Source organism: Copadichromis virginalis, linkage group LG4 (assembly GCF_057382275.1).
Source record: "Copadichromis virginalis isolate Kocher_CV1m ecotype Utaka linkage group LG4, C_Virginalis_male_GT1.1, whole genome shotgun sequence".
Taxonomy (NCBI): Eukaryota; Metazoa; Chordata; class Actinopteri; order Cichliformes; family Cichlidae; genus Copadichromis; species Copadichromis virginalis.
The window spans coordinates 25373671-25400618 of NC_140621.1; the positions used below are offsets into that span (position 1 = coordinate 25373671).

General features: G+C 39.4%; 4 protein-coding genes across 14 annotated transcripts in view; 3 read left to right on the forward strand and 1 right to left on the reverse strand.

The window, feature by feature from the left end:
- Window positions 1-8902, reverse strand: part of chchd5 (coiled-coil-helix-coiled-coil-helix domain containing 5) — a 12634-nt gene extending 3732 nt beyond the window's left edge. The window contains exons 1-5 of one of the 6 annotated variants that reach the window (XR_014920181.1): window positions 8835-8902; window positions 2229-2369; window positions 1974-2125; window positions 1725-1807; window positions 110-330 (exon numbers count right to left, since the gene is read on the reverse strand). Coding sequence is in view for 3 of the 6 variants with exons in the window: in XM_085454470.1 (XP_085310596.1) it covers window positions 1779-1807; window positions 1974-2125; window positions 2229-2369; window positions 8835-8902 (390 nt within the window). In the remaining 3 variants the exon portion in view is untranslated. Of the gene's footprint in view, window positions 1-109; window positions 331-404; window positions 1808-1973; window positions 2126-2228; window positions 2370-2561; window positions 2927-3021; window positions 3078-8834 lie in introns of those variants that run through there. The other 5 variants (XR_014920183.1, XR_014920182.1, XM_085454470.1 and 2 more) reach the window with 5 other exon arrangements.
- atp13a1 (ATPase 13A1) lies at window positions 3112-13037 on the forward strand. The gene is made up of 25 exons (XM_085454467.1): window positions 3112-3465; window positions 4496-4585; window positions 5127-5390; window positions 5487-5642; window positions 6154-6223; window positions 6326-6432; window positions 6528-6657; window positions 6764-6819; window positions 6930-7056; window positions 7163-7300; window positions 7719-7839; window positions 7983-8140; window positions 8400-8575; window positions 8654-8764; window positions 8861-8986; window positions 9067-9175; window positions 9285-9478; window positions 9976-10072; window positions 10154-10338; window positions 10579-10693; window positions 10799-10995; window positions 11092-11234; window positions 12002-12113; window positions 12204-12347; window positions 12442-13037. The coding sequence occupies exons 1-25, from the start codon at window positions 3112-3114 to the stop codon at window positions 12550-12552; spliced, it is 3591 nt and encodes a 1196-aa protein (XP_085310593.1). The 3' UTR covers window positions 12553-13037.
- Window positions 13038-15032: 1995 nt separating this feature from the next.
- dsn1 (DSN1 component of MIS12 kinetochore complex) lies at window positions 15033-18173 on the forward strand. Of its 3 annotated transcripts, none has more exons than XM_085454473.1 (11): window positions 15033-15151; window positions 15401-15437; window positions 15517-15790; window positions 15914-15987; window positions 16274-16346; window positions 16439-16520; window positions 16643-16699; window positions 16807-16878; window positions 16987-17134; window positions 17477-17564; window positions 17667-18173. In XM_085454473.1, exons 1-11 carry the CDS (start codon window positions 15048-15050, stop codon window positions 17747-17749), a joined length of 1092 nt encoding a protein of 363 aa, XP_085310599.1. In that variant the 5' UTR covers window positions 15033-15047; the 3' UTR covers window positions 17750-18173. The 3 variants fall into 3 exon arrangements, with proteins under 3 accessions (XP_085310599.1, XP_085310600.1, XP_085310601.1); XM_085454474.1 differs by having other exon boundaries at window positions 16649-16699; XM_085454475.1 differs by lacking the exon at window positions 17477-17564.
- A 2265-nt stretch (window positions 18174-20438) lies between these two features.
- The window catches only part of pbx4 (pre-B-cell leukemia transcription factor 4), a 28538-nt gene continuing 22028 nt past the window's right edge, over window positions 20439-26948 (forward strand). The window contains exons 1-3 of one of the 4 annotated variants that reach the window (XM_085454479.1): window positions 20439-21396; window positions 23482-23595; window positions 25096-25169. In XM_085454479.1, the coding sequence (XP_085310605.1) occupies window positions 21212-21396; window positions 23482-23595; window positions 25096-25169 (373 nt within the window). In that variant the 5' untranslated portion in view covers window positions 20439-21211. The remainder of the gene's footprint in view (window positions 21397-23481; window positions 23596-25095; window positions 25170-26948) is intronic. The other 3 variants (XM_085454476.1, XM_085454480.1, XM_085454477.1) reach the window with 3 other exon arrangements.

A 26948-nucleotide genomic window follows, 5' to 3' on the forward strand; every position in this document is an offset into this window, starting at 1 on the left:
TCTTTGTCCTAAATACAATAAATGATGACGCATTTATCACTTGCTCAAATGGTATGAAACAAAGATGCACTTTAAAAGCAAGGAATCAGTTTCCTCTCAGTCTTTCCACTCAAAACTTTAATAACTCAACCAGAAAATGTCTGTTCTGCTTAGTGGTCACAGGGTTCATAACTCAACATCCTCCCTCTGTCTCTTTCAGTAGTCCCACTGATTAGAGCTGGACAGCCCTCTCCTTTCTTCCCAGACTCCCTATTGCTCAGTCACTGAGTAGCCAGGATAGTTTGTGTGGGAGCAATACATTCCAGTTTAATATTTGACTCTGACTCAGACCTGAAGAGGGCACGGGTGGGAGGAATAGGCACAAGAAACAGAAACAATAAGAGGATGACAACATCAGAAGAGTATTAGAAGTCTAAGGTCATTTTTTTAATGAAACTGTTCAATAAATCAGTACACACCTGACCTTCTCACATTCAGAGACATAAATCTTATTTTTAAATCATAAAACTTACATGAGAAATTAGGGAATGACACAGCAATTAAATACTTCATGCAATCATGTAACCCACAGTACTAACGCAAATTTAAATAAATACAGTGTTGTTAAAAAGTATTTGCCCACTTCCTGATGTTGTCTTTTTTTTTTTTTGCATAATTGTCACAATTACATGTTTCAGACTATCAAACAAATTTAAGACAATAATCCAATAAAGAATAAAATACACTTTGTAAATTATTTAAATTATTTAAGGGGGAAAAAGCTATTCAAACTCATGAAAAAGAAACACGAAAAAGTAATTCCTAACATCATAAAATCAACACACTATTTCAGAAGTAGAACATCCTACCAACAGTCATCCATGGTGGTGGTAGTGTGATGTTTTGGGGCTGCTTTGCTGCTTCAACACCTGAACGACTTGACTGATGGAAGCGTCATCAAGTGCACATCAAATTTGTCTGACTCCATTACCCAAGAACCTAATCAAGCACATTTGGTTTATGCATGAGGACAGTGACCCCAAGCACACAAGCAAGTGTGACCTTGCAAAAAAAAAACCAAAAAAAAAACCAAAATGAAGACTTGGAGTGGCCTAGTCAATAAGGTGCTTTGGCATGACCTTAAAGCAGGTCATTCATCCTTGAAAACCCTGCAGCTCAGCTGAATTAAAATGAAAGACTTATTGCCAGTCATTGCAAACCCTTGATTGCAATTCTTGCTGCCAAAGGTAGCACAATCAGTTATTACATTTAGGCTTTTCAGCTAGGGTTAGGTAGGTTTAAATCAGGGGTAGGCGACTCCAGGCCTCGAGTGCCAGTGTCCTGCAGGTTTTAGATCGCACCCTGGGTTAACACACCTGAATCAAATGATTAGTTCATTACCAGGCCTCTGGAGAACTTCAAGAAATGCTGAGGAGTCATTTAGCTCTTTAAATCAGCTGTGATGGATCATGGACACATCTAAAACCTCCAGGACACCGGCACTCGAGGCCTGGAGTTGCCTACCCCTGGTTTAAATGATGATTTAACAAAATAAATGATCATTTAAAAACTGCATTTTGTATTTACTCAGGTTATCTTTGTCTAATATTAAAATGATGATGATGGTCTGAAACATGTAAATGTGATAAATATGCAAAATAAAATTAGGAAGTAGGAATTGGGAAGTATTGTATTCTATCAGCCACTGTACATACATGTCTGGAATACATTTGAAACCAGCCCACCTGGTGGCAGTGGTGTAGATACAGGTTTTTTCTGGTAATGGAGGACATCCTGTGCTAAGATGGTTGAGATACTGGATTTGTAGCTGGAAAAGATAAAAATAATCGTTTGGTATGTTGGCAACTAAAGCTTATGCAATATTCTTATTATTTTTGCAAACATTAGTGTCTTCAAAATTTGTTTTATATTATGATGCATGAAAAACCAGCATGCACAACCTGTTTCCATAAAAAACACACTGAAAAACGTACCCACTCCACTGAGGTCGACTGTCTCTGCACAGCCCAGAAAGCGAGCCACATGTGGCGAGCAGGAGACAGGTTGTCCCTGATGTTCTCTCAGGCAGCGCTCAAACTCCACAAACTCATTGGAACACTCCTGCCTGATCTTCTGGATGACTGGGCTTAACATAGTTAGAGGTTAGATTAAAATACGCCTGGAAAATATTTACAGCAGGATGCCAGAATCACTCGAGTAGGAATGACAGAACAAATAAATGGACTTACTGTGATGATGTACATTGTGCAACATTCATCTTCAGCTCGTGACACTTCTGCTGCCATGTTGATGGATTGGAGGCTACACATAACCCATACGCTTCCATTTCTTTACGGCAGTACTTTGCAGTTATATCCATAGCAGCCTGCCTGAAAGGTGACAGATTTATTTAAACCAGTGCGTGAGAACAGATAAGAACTATCACTCCTGTGTGCAGTAAATTCAACACGATAAAGTACTTTTCTGGAGGATGCAACAAATACTTGTAATTAGTTACATTAGATTCTTTATCTAGGAAATACAACGTGTACATTGTGTAACTGATTATTTAAAATTCTTACATGTTGCTTCTTTTATGGTGTTTGAAACGAGGACGCTAATCAGCCAAGGTTACACCACCACTACTTCTGCATGTGGAACCATGCCTGGACAGGAAAGCCAATGTTTCTATAATCTTATTGGTTCAGGATTGCATCAGTAACACACTCTGGCTACGCCCCTACAGTGACGTCACTTTCCTTAAAGGGGAAAGCCACTTGCTCGATTAACATGCAAATAAAGTCTACATTTTGCCAGATACACCCCTATATTTAGAAGTGTTAATGTTTTTAATGTTTACTTTAAACAGTAAATTTTACAAGTATTTCGAGGTAAAAACAAAAAAAACAACGTTGTTTTTCCCGGTTCAATCGCGTTGTGCCAGCTAGAACATTACGTGTCTTTACGTCGTTACGTATGCGGAAGACACGGCCGTGGGAGCGAGCGATTCAGTAAACGGGCTCTGAGGGCAAAACCGCTCACCGTTCCGTGTGTAGATTCGTATTTTTACAGGCTACAGCACGACGGGTGGTGGTGGATGATAGAGGGGGCCAGAGGGGCGAGCACAGTACGATGAATGACACCAAGAAAGACGGGAGAATAGCTGCAGACGGAATCCGGGGACCGGGTGAGCTGCAAATGGCCCCCTCTGTGAACCATAACCAGCATGACAGCGGCACCGGCGATGAGCTGGTGAGCTCGGTGACGCTGTACAGGCGAAGGCCCCGACTGCTGCACGGCACTGTGCTCCCGTTTCTGGCTTTTCTCTACCCGGGCTGGCTGTACGTATGGCTAGGAGTGTACGGAGCCCCAGATTATCCAGAGGCAGGCCTCCTGGCGTTAGCTGCTATCGGGATCGCGCACGTCCTCACAGCACTTTCCGGTTATTGGTCTGTGCACGCGCATTGTTGGCTCACTTGTTCAAAGGTAAACATAATTAATAAATATCTTATTAAGCCTGCTGATATCCAAATAGATCCCACTGGTTTGCCCTTCTGTGTTTGTCTATGTCAAAGGTCAGGAACATCATGAGCTCAAGTGCAGGTACAGGTGTCTGAAACCAGTGGAGCAGAACAGGTTTTCTGGTTATAATCACTGCACTAATTTCATGGACACAAATGACCAAACTTTCACCGTACATCTCCACATTTCCCTTATAAAATCGTATTTTAAATCTTCGCTACAACATTTAGTACCTTCATTTAAAGTCATCAGTATACTTTTGGACATTATTTCCAAATTCACTGTGTTCTAAAACGGGGCAGATGTGAATCAAAAAAGGCGTAAAAACCTACGTGACTTTAATCCTCCCAATGGGAGATTGACTTATTGCTGAAAGTTTATATAGGAACATTTCTTGACTAGGATGGAAGCCTCCACACCAATAACTGGTGGGCGTATTATGTATCTAAACACAAGTGGTCTGTGTACAGAAAAGCAATGAGTATGTGAAATATTTGCATAATCTTATTTGTTTGTTTGTTTGTTTTTTATGTCCAACTAAGTAAAGCAAACCTAATTTGGGGGGAAGAAAACCCTGGTGCTCAGCATTTCTGTGTTTACTTAGCAAGCAGCTGCATAAGAATAGTTTCCCCTTCACAAAATCAAAGTTATATTTGCATCAATAACGTAATCAAGCTCAATTTTACAGTCAGACATAAAAGTTAAGTATAGTTTTATATTGAGGTCCCAGTATAGTTTAGCAGGTTAAATCTGCCCTGAGGCTACTTACTGTGCTTTCTTGTCTTCTCTTTACTTTCTTAATACAATAAAGACTAAAAGCCCACAAAATATAATGGACAAGTGCATTTTCACATTCTGCCTGAAATGCATGTTTGCTGTACATCAGGGAATGCTTTATTTTAGAGGAACAAAATTCATGAGGCACACGACTATGCCAAAAATAAGTGTGACTGTTGTGTGTGAATTTGTCACCTGTCTTTTTTGACGTCTGCAGGAGCCAGACCCAGAAAAGGCTACGCTGGCAAAGGTCATACCCACCCCCAACAATGGCTCCGCGGAGCTAGTAGCACTACAGAGGGACCAGGTCAGTGCACATAATTTACTCCTGGCATCCTCTGAAATGATGTGGATTTTGTTGTTGATCTGGAGCATGCTTCCTGTTGACAAATCCCAAGGTTTTGAAGCAACACTGTCTCCTTTGTCACTTTCTTATGAATGCTGCTTATGTGTGAACCTTCTGGGAAGGTTTTTGGTTTTACTTTAGGCAAGGAAAATAATTTTAATAGCTTACAGTCTGCAGCATTGATAGTCCCATGTATCATGCTTGAGTAGTAACAGAAGTTAAATGGGAAAGTGTTGTCTTGCTGTCTCTGCAGTCTTGACAAAGTGCTCAGTGTTAGGTTCGCTTTCATAGCAGATACACTGGTATACTGGAGATAAACCATTTTCAGTTTACCCACTGAAAAGGCCACAACTTTGTTGGATCTTTTTCTAAAATATTCCCCTACTTGAGAGTACATATAATTTGCTATAATTAGACATGATGTGAAAATTGTAAGGAGTATCAAGTGCCTTTCAGCCTTTTGTGAATGCTTCAGTATACAATTTCTTATTTTGTCCAACAGGATGAAAATGGGGAAAGAACTCTGTCTTTCGAGTTTCAAAAGATCCGCTACACCTTTGACTACAAAGAAAAGAAATGTTTCCTTCCAATAGCATTTCCCATAAGTAACCCACTGGGATACTTTCAATCCTGGCGTGGCTACCAGGAGGAGACTGAGCTCAAAGCTGCAGAGAAGCGTTATGGCACCAATCGTGCTGAAATGATTGTTCCAGATTTTCTGGAGCTCTTCAAAGAAAGGGCCACAGCTCCCTTTTTTGTTTTCCAGGTATGTGTGGAAGTATTTGACAGGTTTTATATTTCAAAAATATATGTAAATATTCTTGCATTCATGTATTGTTACGCACCTTCGTCCATATATCAGGTGTTTTGTGTGGGGCTGTGGTGCCTGGATGAGTATTGGTACTACAGTGTTTTCACGCTGTTCATGCTGGTGGCATTTGAGGCCTCTCTGGTCCAGCAGCAAATGAGAAATATGTCAGAGATTCGGCGCATGGGAAACAAGCCCTATATGATTCAGGTAGGGTTGATGTATTTTATTGTTTTGTATGATATGTTTTGAAAGTATAAAGCAAAAAACATTATTGTCAATATTGCAGACAAGCCAAAGAAATCCTGCAATTACATTAATTATCATAACACATCAACATCTAAAATATATTAGATGTTAAGTGAAGAGTTGGTTCTTATAGTGAATATACTTGTTGTGGGATAAATGCGTAGTTCTAAAAACCTAATTTTAATAATGGCCACATAATCAGTGGTTAGCAGGTAGTGACACTGGTCTGAGAAGGGACCAATGAACCAGGGTCAGAGTGTTGGAACAAATCTGATTCATGCTTGCTTTAACACAGGACCATGGCTAATACAAAGCTATGCTGAAAGCATCACTGAGCGTTGTGATTTGTAGTTCTCTTGCCTTAATTGATTTGAGATTTGGTAGCAAGCTCATCAAGGATTCTTGCAATGTTTTGTTTAATCAGTGCAAGTATTTAAAGCAGCCCATATTAAATACATGTATTTTTTGACAGGTATATCGCAACAGGAAGTGGAGACATATTTCTAGTGACGAACTTGTCCCTGGAGACATTGTCTCAATTGGTGAGTCTCCAGTCAATGTTTTCGTGATTTCTCAACACAAAAATCAACTTAACTCTGTTTAGCTGTGGCTAAATGTATATTCTCTACTTCTCTACCTAATAGGGCGCTCACCACAGGACAACTTGGTCCCATGTGATGTGTTGCTGCTTAGGGGCCGTTGCATTGTGGATGAGGCCATGCTAACTGGAGAATCTGTGCCCCAGATGAAGGTTAGAAACATATAGGTGATTACAATGTCTGATTATTCAAAATGGCATTAGTCTTTGTGTAGCTCAGCTAATTGCTAAAAATATGTGGTGATCAGGAGCCAATTGAGGACTTGGACCCAGAAAGAATCCTGGATCTTCAGACAGACTCTCGCCTCCATGTCATCTCTGGTGGGACTAAAGTAGTTCAGCATAGCCCGCCTTTAAAAGCCAGTGCTGGACTCAAGCGTAAGTCCTAATTCCATTTTCTGTAAATGATTCCTGATAATGATTATGTATTATATATCTTTTTAAGATTAGGTGCATGCTTTAAAGTCTTCTTCTTTATGTGCAGCGGTAGACAATGGTTGTGTAGCCTACGTACTGAGAACAGGATTCTACACCTCTCAGGTCAGGAATTTGCTTACTGCATTTATATTCTAGTTTTGATAGCAATCTATAGTCTGTGTTATGTCATACCCGAAAGTGTATTAAATGTGTGTTGTCAAACTTGCCTCTAGGGTAAACTGTTAAGGACAATTCTCTTTGGTGTGAAGAGAGTGACAGCGAACAACCTGGAGACCTTCATCTTCATTCTTTTCCTTCTTGTGTTTGCCATTGCTGCTGCTGTTTATGTGTGGGTTGAAGGTGAGAGGCCAAGAATGAGCTTACTGAGATGTAATTCATAACTAACACGTCATGTGTCTGGAATAAATTGTATCTAAATAATGTACTTGTGCTTTCATCCTGTTAGGGACCAAGGACCTAAGCAGAAACCGATACAAGCTCTTTCTGGAGTGCACGCTTATCCTCACCTCAGTGGTTCCACCAGAACTTCCCATAGAGCTTTCTCTAGCAGTTAACACATCTCTTATTGCCCTAGCTAAACTTTGTAAGTCTGTGTGCATGACTTGTGTTTGCTTGTTGAATATAAGATGTGCACTATAGCCTTAAACTTTCCTAGATATCAGCGCTGAATGTGAAAAGGAAAATGGCCACATTAGTTTGATCAGATATTAAACCAGTTTTACCCTGCCAGCTCCGTAGCACAAAGTCTGTGTCAAGCCTGAATGCACCCACAGTATTTCCATGTGACACGGACAGTCTCTTGCTATCTGCTACATATGAGAGAGAAAAATGGCAAAACCAAAAGCTGAACAAATTCCTATGATTTTGTTTAGATGGTCAGTTTCAAACATTTAGGCATTTAGATTAGATTTAGATGTAAAAACTTGTGAAGACTTGGAAAGGCAGCTTATAAAACAAAACTTGTAACAGCAATGTTTCATTCTTCTTTTTCTACTCCTCAGATGTATTTTGCACAGAGCCTTTCAGGATACCATTTGCTGGGAAAGTGGAGATTTGCTGTTTTGACAAAACAGGAACACTCACCAGTGATAGTCTGGTAGTACGAGGAGTAGCCGGTCTTAGGTAAACACTTTCAGCACTGATATTACTGTTTTGCCATAACAGCAAAAATTGTGAAGCACAATGACAAAGCATACTACACTGTACTTTAGGTTGGTTAATATTTACATACATTTACGTTACGTGGAACTTATTTTTTATGACAGAGAGGGGAAGGAGGTGATGCCTGTATCTGAGATTCCAGTTGAGACACACAGGGTGGTGGCTACCTGTCACTCACTGGTCACTATGGATGATGGACAACTAGTTGGAGATCCACTAGAGAAGGCCATGCTGACTGCTGCTGACTGGACCCTTACAAAAGGTACCAGAAAGTAATCCCTTCAGATACACAGTGCAGGGTTGTGTGTGACAGAACATGTGCAGTATAGACTCATGTTTTTGTTAAATAATGTTTCCTTTTCAAATTTTCTCATGCTTGCATTACCATACCCGTTGTGTTGAGCTTGTAGTTTATCTTAAAGCAATGCTTATTTTTAAATACAATTGTACTTTTACAGCAAATATTAGTATTTGGGTACATCTGTCTTTTACACAATGCTAACTTTTGTCTCTTTGACCAGATGAAAAGGTATTTCCACGAGGCATTAAAACCCAGGGACTTAAGATCCACCAGCGTTTCCATTTTGCCAGCGCTCTAAAGAGGATGTCTGTCCTGGCCTCCTACGAGAAACTTGGCTCCACTGAACTCTGCTACATATCAACTGTTAAGGGCGCTCCAGAGACACTCAGAGGAATGGTATAGGCTGACATCCTGAAAAAAATGCTCATGTCTTACAGCATAATCAAGTATATCCTAACATGTCTGTCATTGTAGTTTGCAGAATGTCCTGCAAGTTATGACCAAGTGCACAAGGAAATGTCACGGGAGGGAGCTAGAGTGCTGGCCTTGGGCTACAAAGAGATGGGACACCTTAGTCATCAGCAGGTTCTTGTTTCATTTTACTCAGAATGTTCAGATATTGTCTTATCTGAAAATAAATTTGTTTGAAACTGACCTGATTGTTTCTGGGTGATCACAAAGGTTCGGGAGATGAGTCGCGATGCTCTGGAGTGTGACCTTCATTTTGCTGGGTTCATGGTCGTGTCTTGTCCGCTTAAGAATGACAGCAAAGCTGTCATCAGAGAGATCCAAGAAGCATCTCATCATGTAAATAAGCAGATGTTGCAAAATTACACAAATGTACTGAGTAATGTTTTAAGATGCTTAATACATCTGTCTTCTTTCAGGTTGTCATGATCACAGGTGATAACCCTTTAACGGCATGTCATGTAGCAAGAGAACTCCACTTCATCCAGAAAGAACACACCCTTATATTACAGCCAAGCTCTAATCAAGGTAAGAGGAGTATCGCATTATAGAACTACGTGTGTTACTCAAATAACGGCCTAGGTGTTTAGATCAAGAACAAAACATGTTATGTATTAAAATTATGTTTTTTTTCCAGGTACATGGCAGTGGGAATCCATTGATGGCACTGTGTGTGCACCACTGCCCCCGCCATCCATTTCTTCATTTGTGCGCGAGTTTGACTTATGTGTAACAGGGGAAGGGCTGGCCAGATTGAGCTGTGATCCCCGGCTACTCCACACCCTGTTGCCTCACATTCAAGTGTTTGCTCGTGTCAGTCCAAAACAGAAGGTAGGGCCCTAAGCATCATTGGATCCCTTAATAGTGTTATGATTCATACTTTTGAAACATTTCAAAAGATCAACTCATAGAAATTTATCCCTGGGTTACATTTAGTGTGCCTCTATATGCAGCCATGGGAAAGTAGCTTAACAGGTTTTAAAAAAGGGGTGGGGGGTGGGGGGGGGGGCCTCAGTGGAGTGTGGCAATCATTTGTTGTTGTCTATGTCAAGCACTAGTTATCAATTTGTTGGTGTCAAATTTTAAAATCTTAATTGTTTCTTAATAGTAATGAGAATATTACAGTGGGACCTATCACAGAGTACAGACAGGTAGTAGTTTCAGAAGTCTGTTTGTAGTGCATTCAAAACAGAGGCATTTTATACCTGTAAAAAAACAGGTAGTAACTGGAACACATTTGGTTAGACTTCTCTGGGGTTTGTTGAAATGTATTTTAGGAAATACTGGCAGTGTTTGTAACAATACTTTACTCATCCATTGTGTTTCAGGAATTTGTGATCACCAGTCTGAAGGGGCTGGGTTATGTGACACTGATGTGCGGTGATGGTACAAATGATGTGGGAGCTCTGAAACATGCTCACATAGGTAAGATTTATCAGCTATAATTGAGTTAGCATTTATGACACCAGCAGATTGCAATGATTACTTTTTTTCCTCCTCCCTCAGGTGTTGCACTATTAGCCAATGCCCCTGAGCGCATGCCTGAAAAAAAGAAGCGTGGAAGAGAAAAGGAGTCATCCACATCAGAAACCAGACCTTTACCGCCTGTCACTTCAGGAGGCAAACTGAGCTCAAGGGCCGCTAGACAACGGGTGATGGCCCAGAGAGAAGAGCAGCTTGCAGCACAAAAGGTGTGTAACTGTAATTTGCTTAAACTCCAATGACTCTTCTTGAAACCAATTTATATTCATTAGTCTACTGAATGTAGCACGCTAGTCTGTCCTGCTAGTCTATTCTGCTCTGTAATTACCTATCTATCTAGGGGTAATTTAAAAAAATGTTATTCCTAGAAAAGGTCATTAACTTGGCTTTTACTTGAGTAATAAGAGTTGTAGTACACTGGTGTTAATATCAGGGTTTTTCTGGAACAGGAGAGGATCAGTCAAGTCCTGCGTGAACTTGAAGAGGATCAGGTACAAGTAGTGAAGCTAGGTGATGCCTCCATTGCTGCTCCCTTCACCTCAAAACTCTCTTCCATACAGTGCAGTAAGTTACACAACCTTTTGATTTTATCTCTTTTCATAATCTACACCGATCAAACCATCTGTGTTTAACCATTTCTAAAACTTGTTATTTTGTGTTTGCCCCCAGTCTGCCATGTAATAAAGCAAGGCCGTTGCACTCTGGTAACAACACTCCAGATGTTCAAGATCCTTGCTCTCAATGCTCTAGTGCTAGCCTACAGTCAGTCTGTCCTCTACCTCGAGGGAGTGAAGTTCAGTGATTTCCAAGCAACTCTGCAAGGTCTCCTTTTGGCTGGATGCTTCCTTTTCATCTCTAGGTCAAAGGTGAGAATATTTACCTAATGTTTTTCTTCTACCATGACATCTGTTCACCATGTTCAATTACAGTCAAACTAAGAACCTCTTTTCCTCTTTGTCTAGCCACTGAAAACACTGTCTCGAGAGCGGCCCTTACCAAACATCTTCAATCTATATACAGTTTTGACTGTGCTCCTGCAGTTTGCTGTTCACTTCTGCAGTCTTGTTTACCTTTACAAAGAGGCACAAAGTAGAAGTCCGCCCAGGTAAATCAAATTTGGACAGAAAGGGACAACAGGACAAAAAATTAATGAACAAATAAATAAAATCACTTCTGCTTTTATGGTTAATTGTTTACATTGTTAGTATTGTTCAGATATGGTTTGAACTTTCATTCTTTCACAGATAAATTCCAGATGTAATGGACTAGATTAGAGATGTTTTTCTCTCTCCAAAATCAGCCAAGACTGGGTGTCCTATCAGTAGTCAGCAGCAGTTTATGTAAATAAAATAATTTGAAGTTGATTTAAAAATAAAATATGAATGGCATTTCAACATCAAATATTCATTAAGTACTAACATTTTCTAAGGCTCTTCAGATATTGAAGTTTTTTACTTAAACTGGGAAAATCATTCGAGTTACTTTACTTTTTGCTTTCCTATCTGCATGTTATACAACTGGATATAAAATGTTTTTAATTTATCTTTAAATGTCTTATTGCATAGGTCTCCTAAAGAGCTTCCAAATTTTAGTAACTTGTTGCTTTATATGTGTTCTTTGTACAATTCCAAAGGCATAAAATGTGCTTGCTGTAAGGGCCACAGGCCTCTTAAATGACTTGACTGAGGATCTCTTTTGCCTTTTAAATGCAAAGGCAAAAGAAGAATTAAACCAGGAATTTACCATCCTGGTTTAACCTGCTTCTAATTTGTTTCTAATTTTTACCTGATTACATTACCTAATTTATTTAATGTTATAGTTTTGTATAGTTGTTTAATTTTTTAGATTTTAATTGTGTCCTCTCATTTGCAGAGCGGAGCAGTTTGTAGATCTGTATAAAGAGTTTGAACCAAGTCTAATTAACAGCACCGTGTACATCATGTCAATGGCCATGCAGATGGCCACCTTTGCCATTAACTACAAGGTATTTATCCTTAGTATTAATATTTGTTATTGCTGCATCTTTAAAGCGTTTATATAGAAGACTCAAAGCATTTGTCTTTGTGCGTGTTAGGGTCACCCCTTCATGGAGTCTCTTAGCGAGAATCGACCTCTACTGTGGAGTATCGCTTTGTCAGGTTTAGCAATTGTCGGACTTCTTACTGGATCCTCACCAGAATTCAATGAACAGTTTGCTCTTGTAGATATTCCAACTGAGGTGAGCTGACATTGTTTTACTATGCATTGTTTTGTTTTAATATCCTCATAATAATTATATACCTCCTGATTGACCTGTCTTCTTCTTGTTGCAGTTCAAATTCATCATTGCCCAGGTTCTGGTGGTGGACTTTGTTGCTGCTCTGCTGGTGGACCGTGTCTTGCAGTTCCTGCTGGGCAAAGGAACTCTCAGGCTGCCTTCTTAAACTTGGTGCCAACAGCAACCACTGCCTTTACCAACCAAACTGTAAAGGGAGAGATGATGTTGGAAGAGGAAGAGAATGAAAAGCTGTTGTGAAAAATACGGGACAGCTGAGACAGTCATGGCGTACAATACTGCACACTGTGTATCGCTTCCTATGTCCTGCTCTGCCCTCCTCCTTAACCATCTGTGTTTCTGTATTTTCATCAAGTCTATGTTTGAATTGTTTTCATTCTTTTCCTCATGACTCATTTTTTTCCACATTTCTCTCTTTCCTTATCTGTTGCTCACCACTGTTACAAAACGCCATGAAGACAGCAGTATTGAGTGGAGTGTGAGATTGTGCCAGCCAGAGTGAAACATACAGGCACAAAAAGGGGCATTCTCCAAGAGAATTGGGAAAGTGTTTTGGATTTTTTTGATTCCCCTCCTTGATTTTGTAAAAAGTGGAAACATCTTTAACAGACTTATAAAGACTTAATACAAATTGTGAAGTCTGCCACGTGTTTTGTCAAGGTTGACCATGTCCAACTGGTCATGAAAAACCCTGTTCCTTAAGATAGGTAAGTAAAGCGTGGTCAGGGACTTGTAGTACAATGTAAATGTACAAAGAAGGTTATTATTGAAAGCGTTTATCTCATGGGACTTGTGACACTGGCCAAAACAAATGTGCCATTTCACCTAGCTTCAGGTTATCAGAGATGCCTGTGAGCTCTTGAACTTTTTGTTTACTTGCTGACTGATCTAACAAACATGTCGGTCATAGAAGCACACCATATATAATCTTTGAGCAAAGTAAAGCATCTTAAACAAACCACCATTCTCAAAAAGATTAGGGAGAATTTGGATTTCAGTGTGGATCAAGAAGTGTACCAATTACTCAATTACTTTCCCCTTTACTGGGCCATAAAATCTAAAATGTGCTTATATACTCAGACAGTGTCAAGAATAGACAATGGGAAAGGTGTCAATTATTTTCTGAGAAGTTGGCTTTAGCTTTTCATTAGCTGCCAGGGCTAATTTTCTGCTTTACTAATGAAAAGACAGATGGAGTGACAGATTTAAACACAGTTAGTGGTAATTTTCCTCATTGTCAAAGTTTCACAGTTAACATGTATATTAAGTCCTAAATAACCGTATTTGTGTTTCTTAAACTTGCTGATCGGGGGAACATTTTAGCCCTTTGAAATGTAACAAATAGTTCCACTATTTTTTGAAAAGGTCATTTAAAAAAAAAGTGAAAAAAATCTTTTGAAATGGTTGAACTTGATTATCACTTGAATTTTTAACATTTCACACTGTTTTGTATATGGATGGTGCATCCAATTTTATATATTTTTGATACATATGTACACTTGACATGAAGGTGACTTGGCAGCTATGAACACATTCCAACCAGGGGCCAGTGAACCTTAAACTCTGCTGTAAACAAATGAAGAGAAAAAAAATGCTTTCACTGCAACTCTCTAATTTTGACACTATGATAGAGATAGAGATCTAGAAAGATTACTAGGATGTGAATATGCAGATTTGAGTGACCAGTAGGGGAATGCTGGATCCATTATGGTAAAAATTAATTGCAATGAAAAGAGTAAGCACAGAAACTGAAACCTTAACAGGAAAATCTAAAAGTGACATGCAATGTATCATCATAGGTTAGTGGTCTGCTAAAAAGCTTGGGTAAGTGTTTGTGCATGATTGGACAAAGGGAGCACATGAATGACAAGATCTGTGCAATAGAGGTGGTTGCAATATTAATCACTTATACTCCAGTTTAAGTAGGTGGCTTCTGAAATAGAGGAGAATTTTTGGCGTAAATGTCCCAGCAAGAGCTGATTGTCATCCATAGTTATTACTTAACAAAATGAAATGTACTACAGAGTGCTTTTGACAAATAACAAGGGTTTAACTTAAAACTAAAATTGCCAGCAGTCAGGAAATGCCATAAAGGAGATTAAGCAAAAGGCCTAAAATTCAGAGGTCACAAAACACCAGAAAATCATCAGATAATCCAAAAGAAATTCAACCAGGTTTTACAAAAAAGACCAGGTATGGAGCTGATCATTTACATTGGGCAACCCCAGTAGGTCGAGCTTGATCCAAGGAGGTGTCAGAACTTGTATCCTGAATTTCTACATGTCATTACAATATAGGCATATTGTGGAGCCACATATTTTACTTCACTGTGATATTCAATATGTAAAATAAAAAAGAAAGAAAAAGTGACACAACTCTTTGGGAATATGCAAACTACATGTCCTGTGTCTTGTGTTCTACACACAGCCTTTGTACATCCCGTGCACCACACGGCTCCTAATAACCTTACAAAGTTAAACACTTTTCCCGAAAACCATCATATCTCTATTCAAAAGTCAATGTCTGTAACTACACTGAAAGTAAAGGTGGACTGCTTTGTCAACTATATTTAAATGCTTCGAGGGCATTCGCTATGTTGGCCGCGATCTCGTTTGTATATGTTAATGCAAAACTACATTTCCCATGCTGCTTAGTTCCCTGGAGGGGTGTGGTTTTTTGGGCGCGCTGGGTGAACAACTATTTGAAAGAAAAATGGCGGAAAAGGATTTGGAAGTTGGTCAAGACGGGTACGTATCTTGGTTTATAAAGCCAGACGCAAGCAGTTTATTATAAACAGGAGTTGATGAATTAAGTATTTTTTCTTAAAGGCTTATGGCTGACAGAGGTTTGTTGAACGAAAATCACTGTAGTTTGCCGTTGCTTAGCAAAGTAAAGTTTTCAGCGATACGTAATAGTATTTTTTTTATCCAAATGTATATTATTAATATTTTTGCATATGTGTCGTTGTCTTTTAAATTCGCAAAATATTCTTACAGTTGCGGAAGTGTCGCCTTAGCTGACAGCCAGAGTGAGGTAAGGCATTTTAACTTACATTTAAGCTAACAACGTCACTCGTGCTAAATATAATGTTTTTCAACCTGTGTTTACCAAGGCCAACCCAGGGAAACAGTCTTCGAAAAGATGCTCTCCCACAAGTCCCGGTACATCTCCCCCACCCAAGTCTCCCCGTACCGACATGATATCACCCACAACAGAGACGCCAGATGTGGCAAAAGGGCAACCAGACATAGACGTCCAAGAGGTTCAGCCAGAAAATAGTGATGAGCATACAGGGTCCTCTGTGAGCCCCACTGCACACAGGAAATCCTGGAGGAGGTTTACTATAAGCCGAAGATCTCTCCCTGCCCTTCCCAATCCATATCAGGGTGAGATGTGAGGCTTTATGCCCATTGTAAAGTATGGTCATGGAGTGGTTTTTTTTTCTTCTTCTTCTTCCTCTTCATTTTTTCCCCCTGCAATATAAACATTTATCTATGTGTTTACGACAGCTTTGTGTGGAAACATAAGCACATCCTTATCACACCATGAGAGGATCGTGAAATTAATGGAGGCTTCGATGAAGGTATGATCTTAAGAACATTAGCTATAACAAACTGAAAATTTAAATAACTAGGGGCAATGTTATACTGTTCATCTCACTGCTAAAGCTTGTGTGTGTGCTTTTAAACGTACCGCACATTTAGAAAATTGACTGAATAAATGGAGAAATAAAGCCATTTGTGTAAAATCATTCAGCTACAATCACAGTTAACTGGAAAGATCTTGGTTGCATTACTTTAGTGGAGCACATGTAGTGAATTGTCAAGATTCCTCAAGGTTATCCACCTAATCATCTGTTTTATCCCTAGTTGGCAATAGGAAGAACTCAAAATCAGCTTCAGTCAGTGCCAAATGCCTCATTGGAGACTTTTCAAAAACAAGGTTGGTGTTCATTTGATATACATTGGATTTGAGGCTCTTTATTGTATGATACAGAAATATTCTGTTTATTTTCCTGGCCTTTCTTTGCATAGTTGAGCACATCCAGAAAGAGTGGGGTTGCCTGGCCGATACATTACATAATGAAACACATCAACAACCTTCTAGTGCAGCCAGGTATTGTAGTTGTAATTTATGTATCCAGTAATTCACATGGATTATAATTTTTTTATTTTTTCCATACTTACTGATTATTTTCTAGTGTTTTTTTTTTTTTTTTTGCTTCTGTTTGCTTTTAGATCTAGTAACCCCGCAGTGCAAAAAGCCATGGAAAAATACCAAAGAGCCATTAACAGGCATGTTGTTCTTTATGCCCTTATAGCCATTTAAAGAAATTACCAGTCAGCCACATGGTATTCATTAAAGCAACATAAATTTTTTTCAACTAACTCTTGTGTTTTAGGCTTCAGGCTGAAAGCGAATCTTGGGAGACACTGCTGAACAAACACAGAAACAAAGCAAAGGAACTGGAAATGTGAATATATTTGTTCTTATTGAAGAATTACTATATCACTGACTCATTAATGTTCCATTATTGTCTTCTCAAAACTTTCTTGGTAATCTGCTCCTTTATTCATTTCAGGAAAGTGGAGAATGGCCAGGAGACGGGTGTATCGCTAGAGTCTACATCAGTGGCCCAGTCCTCACAGCACCTTTTCATACAGAGTAAACCTGACTACCAGGCTGTCCTGTGTAAACAACAACCCCTACTTCACACCATGTCCATGATTGTATGTTGGATTATTTTTTTATTTTTATTTTTTTTTTTAAATCATCATCACTGGAAAACTTGAAAGCAATGTGAGCTACACATCCTTGATTAACCAGAGTACATGTGCTGGCTTTTGGGCACTTAACATCTAAGTTACAAACTTTAACTCTTATTGCTGCTTATATTTTAGTGTGAGTTTAGTGTGATTATTTGTGATTATTTTAAGAGCATATACATGAACAGTCAAATAGGAAGAGGATCAAATCAAATAAAAACGCCTTAACTTCAGAACTATATTCATCTGTTTTGCAAATGCTATGCAATGAGGTTTTGTTTTTTTCTTCTTCTTCTTTGCCTTTAGATGGACACACAATGTAAGATGGTTAGAGAGCTTCTGTCTATCAAAACACACTCTCAGTTATTGGTGAAAGAAACTAGTGGCCGGCTGGGTAATAGTTTTGTCATTATTTTTTTTTAGCATGCAACTGTTTAGGCATATTAGACAAGGGTTTAATGAACTGACTGACCAATATGATTTCTTTTTCTACCAGCGGCAAAGGCTGGATTTCAGGATCTTTCATCTGACGTGCTCAGGAATCTTATGACAGCACCTTTATCCTCTGCAACTTCATAAGGAAGGAAATCATTAGCAGTCTGGCTTCTGGTGGACCATGGCTTTGTTTGGCTTATATAGTATGCTTGTATGTGTCTCTGTTAATTTGACCAGTATGTGATTTTTCTTGATTTGATGTCTTGTTTCATGACAAAGTCAACTCTAATGTTTTCCAAGTCAAATAAGGCTGTTTCAGTCAGAAGTAGAAATGGTGATGGGCGTTGTTCAGGTAATGCTTGTGCTTGACCAGCAGATGGCAGTAGCTGGCTATATAAAGTTGTGATAAGCTTGGTAAATCGCCAGCGCGGTTTTTACGTCAAGGTTTAATTAAGTACTTCTCACCTGTAAAAACCGGTGACTGCTAAGACTGGCAGATAATAAAAAGTTGTTTGTGAAAGATTGTCACAATCCTGCAAAATAAAGGTTACTGCTTGTTCATCAATTTTTTTTAAAAAAACTGCAAGAAATCCCCACATCCAGGAGCTGATGACCTGTCTGAGGTGATTTGTATCAAAGTCAAAAACTAATATTGTATTTATTGAGTGAAGAGTAATGGCGTGCATTTGATGTGACAGCTTTTGAAGTGGTTTGACTATTACTATACTATAATTATTCTCACCAATGATAACCGAAAGAATTTGGTAAGTACACATGGTCAGTATAGTATAAATGATGTCAGTAAACTATGCAGAAATGAAATACGTTAGCAGCTTGAATTGACTTGTACTACTGGAAAACCGCAAGCGATTGAATACAGGTGGATTTTCATTTGGGATTATTCAGGGTTCATATGCTCATCCTCAGTCACATTTGCTCTCCTTTCGGTGCCGCATCTATTTCACTTCATCAGTGTCCCCTGACCATTCAGGAGGAGGCCCCTCCCCCACAGTGACTCACCCCCATCTCTTGCGTTTGGCTTGGTCACTGATGCAGAACGAAGCTTTGACATTGTACCAGTCAGTCAAAGCTTTGTTCGCTGTCTCTCCGATGTCTTGGACTCATTTACTCATTAATGTTCATGCTTAATTTGCTTCTCTGATGACTACAGCAAGAAATCCCACCGCCCCCCTTTTGCCAGCATTAAATAAGAGTAAATTACTTCCTCTGCTTTGCAGTTGTGATCTCAAACATGGAGTATGGCGAATTTTCCATCTAAATGTATTCAGGAGAGTGATGCTTGTCCCTGTGCTCTCTAGCATAGGAACAAGCAAAGAGAAGACAAGTGGGGTTGTGACCGTGAGAGCTGTGAGTAAGGGAGGACGGTGCACAGCAGGAGAGATCGATTCTTATTTAGATGAAAATGAGGCTTGATGCTTGTGGGGTGAGAGGAGGGCAGCTTTAGCATCCAAATGAATAGAAGTTTCACAGAAATGATCCTTAAATGAATCACCAACAATAAAACAACCAAAGTTTACAGAGCCAATGACAGCCTTTTTACTGTCAAGGGAGGTCTCTTGACAGTGACGGAAAATGACTTTAGGGGCCAGTTACTTAAAATTGTATGATACACTGCTGCTTTAAAAAACAAAAGAAACTTCAATAACTGGCATGTTAGAAGCGTTTGATTTTGGTGCAATGTCTATTTAAATAATAGGTACTTTAGAGTGTCTTCTTCTACAGGCTTCCTTCTTGTTCTTAGACTATTATTAGAAGCGACAAGAAAAAGTTCATTAACCCGTTTTATATTTGTTATGTAGTTTAAACCCAAATGTTTATATGGTTAGAGGTGTGGTTGTATCAAAAAGAAAAAGACAACTTTATAAGAACTGCACTGTGTACAGCCACTGTGTATAACACCTGAACCATGACTTGTACCGCCTGCACATGCAAAGACCAATTACTGTGTAGGTTTACTGTATATTCTATTCTTGTTGTCTCTAACTTTAGATTGATTAGCTACAGATTGTAGTGGATGGATGGTTGGAGAGTCAGCATAAACCACTGCCAGTTTGCTCTATACTCCCTCATGTACACCCATCATCTCTTCTCAGTATAGCAAGGCTGGGTGCAACTCTCCTCCACATCCATTCAGTCAGCCATTCGTCTTGGAAAGCTGTCTCTCTGATCTGAGTGATAAACTACAGCAGAATTGCCCAGTTTGCAAAAAACAAGGACACTTGTTTTCAATCTGCTGTCAACATTTTCATACTGAAAACTGATGGGTTGTTTCATTCATAGGGGGTTCGGGACAGGCGATATTTTAAGCCTGGGCTGTTCTGCTTTGGGATTTAATATTGCAAGTGAAATTGGCATATATATGCGTACATAAAGTTAATTGACTTTTAGGTACACCTTAATACAGTGTGTGACACCACACACGAGGAACAAATCATTCCTTTAATACACTTAACTTACTCATGGGCAAGAATAGACTGTGGCTTTTTAGTAGCATGCACCAGCATACTTTGCACTTGGTCCAACAAATATAACATGGCACAGTCACTGAGGCGGTAACACCTTATTTATTTGTTTTATTTACAGTGTTTGTTTTACACACACACACACACATATATATATATATATATATATATATATATATATATATATATATATATATATATATATATATATATATATATACACATCACTATCCCCATCCCTGACATTTAAATGTGCATGATTTTACCCGATATCAGTGAGGGAGAAAAAAAAAGCTTTAACCAATTACAATAGAACAAGCAGTTCTGGTGACGTAAGGGGCTATCAATTTGTAAAGGTCGTGCACGAGATGAGCTTGGTCACCTGAAGGAATAATCCAGTTCTAGTATCTGGAAGCATGTGCTTTAAATGTAATGTGGCAGTGTAGTGAGGTTATCTATATCATTAGCTTTCGTTCCTGTTGTACTATATGGGCTGCTAATGGACCCACCCGCTAGCTCGCACTCTGTGGTGCTATGAGTTTAATGGTCAAGGCGACTCACACCACTCGCGCAGATAAGAACATCCCACGTACTCGCGCGACATCAACAACAATGGCAAACCGTAGTCTGTTTTGATAGGAGATTTCGGATTGGAGCTACATGATCTGAAACTCTATTAATCCTGTTTTGTTTTTTCTTGAATTGGTGGATTTTATTTTTAATACCCGCGTGTCCGTCCGTGCTTTTATTTTTTCGCTTTACATTTTTTCCGACAATGTGCGAGACGCTGTTGGCAAGCTCACACAGTCTGTGCATGTGTGTCCCTGCTGCTGCTTTTCTGCTGGGCTACAGCTACTAACCTAGCTGCTTTTCAGTCGGTGGTTAGCTAACTTTAGCCTGGCCGCGTTTATTGACTGGAGGGGGGGAAAGACAAACGAATGTAAAGCGTATTTGTATAGTCTGTTTTATGACAACAGTCCCCAATTATTTGCTGATCGTCACTGTCGGTACCGTAAGCGGTGTTGTATGATTTGTCGTAGAAAATACTTTGCTGGCTAGCTAATAGGCTAGCTATTTGTGTGTATTCTTCGACGGAGGAAAACGGCGAGTTTCCTTTGAAAGTATGGATGACCAGACCAGGATGATGACGGGTCTCACCGGACTAGGTGGACTAGCACAAGCCGATGTTGGTGACCCAGACTCGGTCAGAAAACAACAGTCCCTCGGTCAGCCTCAACAAGACATAGGGGATATCCTACAGCAAATAATGGCCATCACTGACGAAAGCCTGGACGAAGCACAGGCCAGGTAAGACAACCGAAGAGCCATTTTCCACACATGATAGCTAAGCTAAAGTGAGTTGTATGTCTTCGTTTTTAGGTTCATTTGTTTGTGTGAAACATTCACGTAAGGTAATGCGTAATTGCAACATTAATGCAACTTCACGTTACAGTGTATTTTGCAGCTAAAGCAGTAACGTTAAAGTACATTTAGAATATCTCTCGAATAGTCTCATTACAGTGTTGTAGTTTGTTAGAAGCTCTTTGTTACTTCAGATTGGCTTTTTTGTTTTGTTTTTTCAAACTGTAGTTTGTATACATGCCCATATGGTTAAAATAACGTTAGGGGGCTATCGTTAATCTTAACTGGGTAATCAATGAAGTATCAGATTTAAGAACTACCCCATTTCTGGGTCAGTCGTTGCCGTTTAAAACGCACACATAGACACTTTGGTGCAGCCTTACCTGTACTTTCGTTGTATGGAAAAATTGTTTTAAAATAACTTGAAATATACTTTGTAATAACTTTATATGTTTATATATAAAAACCCTCTGCCCACTGCATCTTAGGAAAATTTATGAATCGATGGCGCAGAATTATCAAAAGTAAAAATGGTTTTTAAGATGGTGGATTTTTTGCAAGTTGCCATAGTTAAGTGTAATTATGTCTTCTGGTTATGATGCCAAATCTTTTGTGCATTTTAAACATTACTATTCTAAATTAGGTTAGAATAATTATCAGTATGTATCTGAAATGTTGTTTACATCAAATTAGTGTCAGTAAAATTGGGTATTGAAGTGCAAATGAGTGGATAAATTAAGGTAAAGGATTAGTCAATTTTACAGACTAGCCAAGTGCCGTCTGTGACAGCAATTACTCATTGAAATGATGCATCAAATGATGTTTGTGTTAGAGGTATCTTTTTAAGCATGATTCCTATAGAAATGGTGCGTTGCACTGAGTGACTGACCCACACTCATTTGCCATGTGGCTTGAGGAGCACAAGGTCAGTTTCAAAAGAAGCGTCAGTATTTCAACAATAGGCAATCGTCCACTGCAACACTGTGGCCACAGTGTGATGTGTCATTAGCTAGTGATTTTCCACCCAACATTTGACCACCTGGTTCTCTTAATTAATTCACTCCTCTTTCACTCCCTCCCTCCCTGGTGTTCATCCTTTTCATTGTGTGCTGGGTGCAATCAATTCTCCTATAATGTGTACGCGAGTGCAGCTGTCCGCAAATCGAGTTTCTATTAATGAGATGGTGGTGAGGGGGAGGGATGATGCTGTACTGGCAGCCTATGATCATTGGGATATCACCTTTCTTCACTAAAAGTTTGAAGACTTAATTGGGCTTCACTTCATTAATTCAAACATTTTTACATTCGTTTTTCCTTTTTAAGGTTAAATTTTTTTCCCTTCCTACTTTGTTTCTTCAACTTAGAATTTTTGTTGAAATTTTAAAAAGGTTGAGTCGTTTTCTGTAAGATAATGTCTAAAATGAGTATTTGTATTTAAAAAGCCAAATATAGTTTTGGAAATCATGTAACACAATTATTTTGAGGTGTTAACAGGGTTTTTTGAAAAATAAATTAAAGGTGTGGCTGCTTGCGGAAGTGCCAGAGGTGTCCCTGCCTGTGTGCTTGTATTGATCTAAACTCCTGCTAATAACAGTCTGGCGTTTCTGAGGATAAAACACCTTCAGAACCGTATGCTCAACATTAACTGACAGTCTTGCTTGCAGTTAGTCTGTATTTGTTTGGCTGTTTTCTATTTTACATCTCACGTAACAGACTAAATCATAATCAGATTCAGGCTAACACAGACCATGTTGATACACATAGATTTGTTAATACAGAGCAGATGCCATGGCTGTTATCAACATAATTCTTAACTTTGAAAAAGTTTGCCGCCCACACATCTATCATTCCTTCAGTTATGATCCACTAATTACTGAGGGGGCTCGCATGTGATCATGACGTCCCTGTCATGCAGGGTGGCAGTGTGTTGGGATGGGGAGTGGCCAGGGCAGTGCAAGAACTCGGTGTTGCAGAGTACACTTCCTGCGCACCATCCACCCTCATCCTCTCACCCTGTCGCCATATGTTCAGATACTGGCCAGAGGAATCGCCGGCGCATTGGGGTGGATCAGACGACCCCACAGAGGGAGGGAGAGCAGGGGGGGGCATGGCAGGGGGTGGCCTGCCACTCAACTTCCAGCACAGGTCAGTACAGGACCGCATGAGCACCCCCTTCTCCCCCTCGTGCTCATACCCACCATGCTGAAGGCAGCCCTCCCCCCAACTCAAATCCAGCAGTGACTGAATTGGTGGATAAAATTACACATTTAGTGCTAGACACATACCTTACACATATAACAGCTTGCACAGTGGGTGCACTATTTTCTAGTCCCCTCATTAATACTGCAGTGAAGATTCACAACTGGAATTGGTGTTGAGGTCAGGTGTAGCCAAATCATATTCATATGTGGTTGTTTTGAATGTGTCATCAGTGATGTTGTATGGAAAGAAATGCTTTATTTCTTTATTATAAGGAGGATCATAATTCATTCTCATTATTAACAGACTTCATGTTGACTTTGCTGTTTATCACCTAAATTAACTGTATATTGCTCATGTAATTGCATATCAACATTGTTGCTATTTAAACCCATTTTTACTATAAATGGTAACTGTGGTGATTTGTGGAACTCCCCATTGAGCACATCCAAATGGATTTATTAATTTATAGGTCAAATCTTTAAAAATACACAGGGTGCACAAATTTACAGCCATTATTCCAAGATAATTAAATATTGCAAGAGCACTGAGGGGGGCATTAAGAACACCTCCATGACCATCTCAACTTGATTAACAGGGCACAGTAGTCTATTGCATGCTTACTGTAATTAACATGTTTTTGTTAATTACAGATGCGTGGGGAAAAGAATACAAACTTTTGAACTATAGCTCCATATTCGCTCAGCAACTAACAGACTCACTCTTTCTGTACACTAATTGTACACTGCCAGTAAAAGAGTTTAGATATGAAACAATGGTGTAAAGTCATTTAGGGTCGTAGTAGGATCAGGGCTTTTCTCCATCCTTGCAGTTTTTAATGAGCTGTATGGGTGTGTGTGTGGGTGCATGGATGTTTTTTGGCAGGAAATTCTGTTGCTGAGGTGTTTTGATTATTTGATTACATTGAAGTGTAGAAGTTTTGCCTTATCTCATTTAATTGCCGTTAGCCTGTCTGGCAATAAAGAGAATGCCTTTGATTAAATTAAAATTGCATTTTAATCCTAGTCATCTCTATCAACTCACTGTCTACTATCATGGAACAAGTATTTCTCTAAGAGGAAGAAATTAGATTAGTGTGTATTAACTCTGAAATCTGGTGCTCAGTAATGATGACCTTGAGGTTTGGCATCATTACCTGCCCCATAGTGCAAAGCATTCAAATGACAACATTACTCTTGCTAGTTCGGATTGATGCATCAGGAATGTTTTTTGCACCGACAAATGCATTTGGCTACTGAAAATGCCTTTAAACAATATGACTCTGTCCCGCTGAGTTGCATGGCATTCTTGAAATGCTCTATTCATAATACATACAGCTCCTCTACCTGTTTTATAGAGGAGGACATGGAATGACTTGAGATGGAGGTCTGTTTATTGTAATCCTCCTCGCTCTCTCCCCCTCTTATTCCCTCTTCTCTTTTACAGGAAGCATGCCCTGAACTGTCACAGAATGAAGCCAGCCCTCTTCAGTGTTCTCTGTGAGATCAAAGAGAAGACGGGTAAGTTTCTACTTCACTCCTTACTGTGTTCTCCACTCTGCACAAATTGTAGCAGTGTTGAGATGTAGTGCATCTTTTCCAGATTCCCCAGCACCAAGTTATTGTTATAATGGTGCCATACACAACTGTATTGATAGTATTTATTGTCAGGTATTAAACACACATTGTGTGTGTGTTATGTGTGCTTTAGTGTTGTATGTTCCGGCCTTGTATTTACAGTTTCTTCAACCTATTTTTGGCTACCGTCCAGACTTTGCTCTGACCAGCTGAAACTATTCTTAGTGGATTAGTGCCTTTGAAACTTGAGTCCTGCAGAACCTTTTGCAGAACATGCTAACAACTGTTATCTTACTTATTGGACTGTAACTTGGTTACCACGTTTCATCTGTGGCAACACAGTCACAGTTTTACATTTTGGTAAGTTCCCAGATGATAAACATTTGGGACAAAAAATGGTCTCAGTTGATTTGATGTCAACAATGTTTGTTATATTAAGGCATGGAAAACACCTACAAGTACTACTAGTACAAACCACTATATTGCGTTTAAATAATCAAACCTGTTCCAGATAGAAAGCTTATGCACAGCTGTTCAGAAGCCGGCAGATATGAAAAACTTCACAGGGGTTATTGCTTTACAGTCAAATTGTTATGCCGTTTCAGTACAAAGATTTTCTTCTCTACACCACTATATAAAAACTGCTACACCACACAGTGTAGGGTAATTGTATATTTGGAATAAATTGCTATGCATATAAATGCAGTACTCTTACCCAAACACAACATTAAAAAGCTACTACTGTGACACCATCTTAACAAATAATGCTGACTTTAAAATACACATAATCTGATGCAAATTATTACCTACGTATATGTGTATTCAAAGTAAACACGCTGCTTATTCTCATCTTGTTAGCTATTCCAGTCAGCTATCTGACAGATTTTAGTGTCGTTCAAAGGAGGAGGCCAGGGATGGATGGCAGATTGATGGTTATGTTAGTTTGAATGGTGTGGGTTTTCGAATCTTCTCCCCTTGACTCTCTCTGTCAGTTTCTCTCCCTTCGTGTGTTCTGTATGCTTTTCTCTCTGTCTCTGTCTTTGTGTATCTTTTAACTGTAAGCCTCTGTTGTTCAAATACAATTTGAAAATGCTGCACTGCTGCCTGTTGTGGCCCTCTGTCAATAATGTATTATTGCTCTCCAGTGATTGGAGAAAAGTAAAGGCTAGGCTTGAGTGAGTGGGGCAGGGTACACTGTTTCCCAGGCAACCAGTGGTCTTATTTACCCTAATGCCATTCACTTTGATTTTCACATTTAGTCTCCCTGCAAACTACAGAGAGGGTCTATGAGTACTTGTACAGTAAACTGAGCAGAAAAACAGACCAAGGAATAAGGGTAGGTTAACAATAGATTAATGCTTGAGGTGAATATGGCACCAAAGAGAAATAGAGATCTGTGGCTTTGCCTGTACTCTGCTGGCCATCTGCCACAAAGTGCCCTCCTAACTGCACTGTGTACCTGCTTTGGCATTTCACTGCTACTCAGACCCCCTGTAGGCCCCATTGTCTGCCTCTGGAATGTGAATTGACTTCTCTTCATTGCAGCTTGTGAAAGACTCAGTCAGTAGTCCTTTAGTATCTCCACTGATTTTTCTACAGTGTTTTCTTGCTAACAAACATAGACTTGAGCTGGCACACCCGCATACACACTCTGTCTCCCTTGCACATATACTCGCACACCAAAGAGGGATAAAAGCGAACTCAGTCTTGGGTCTACTCCTA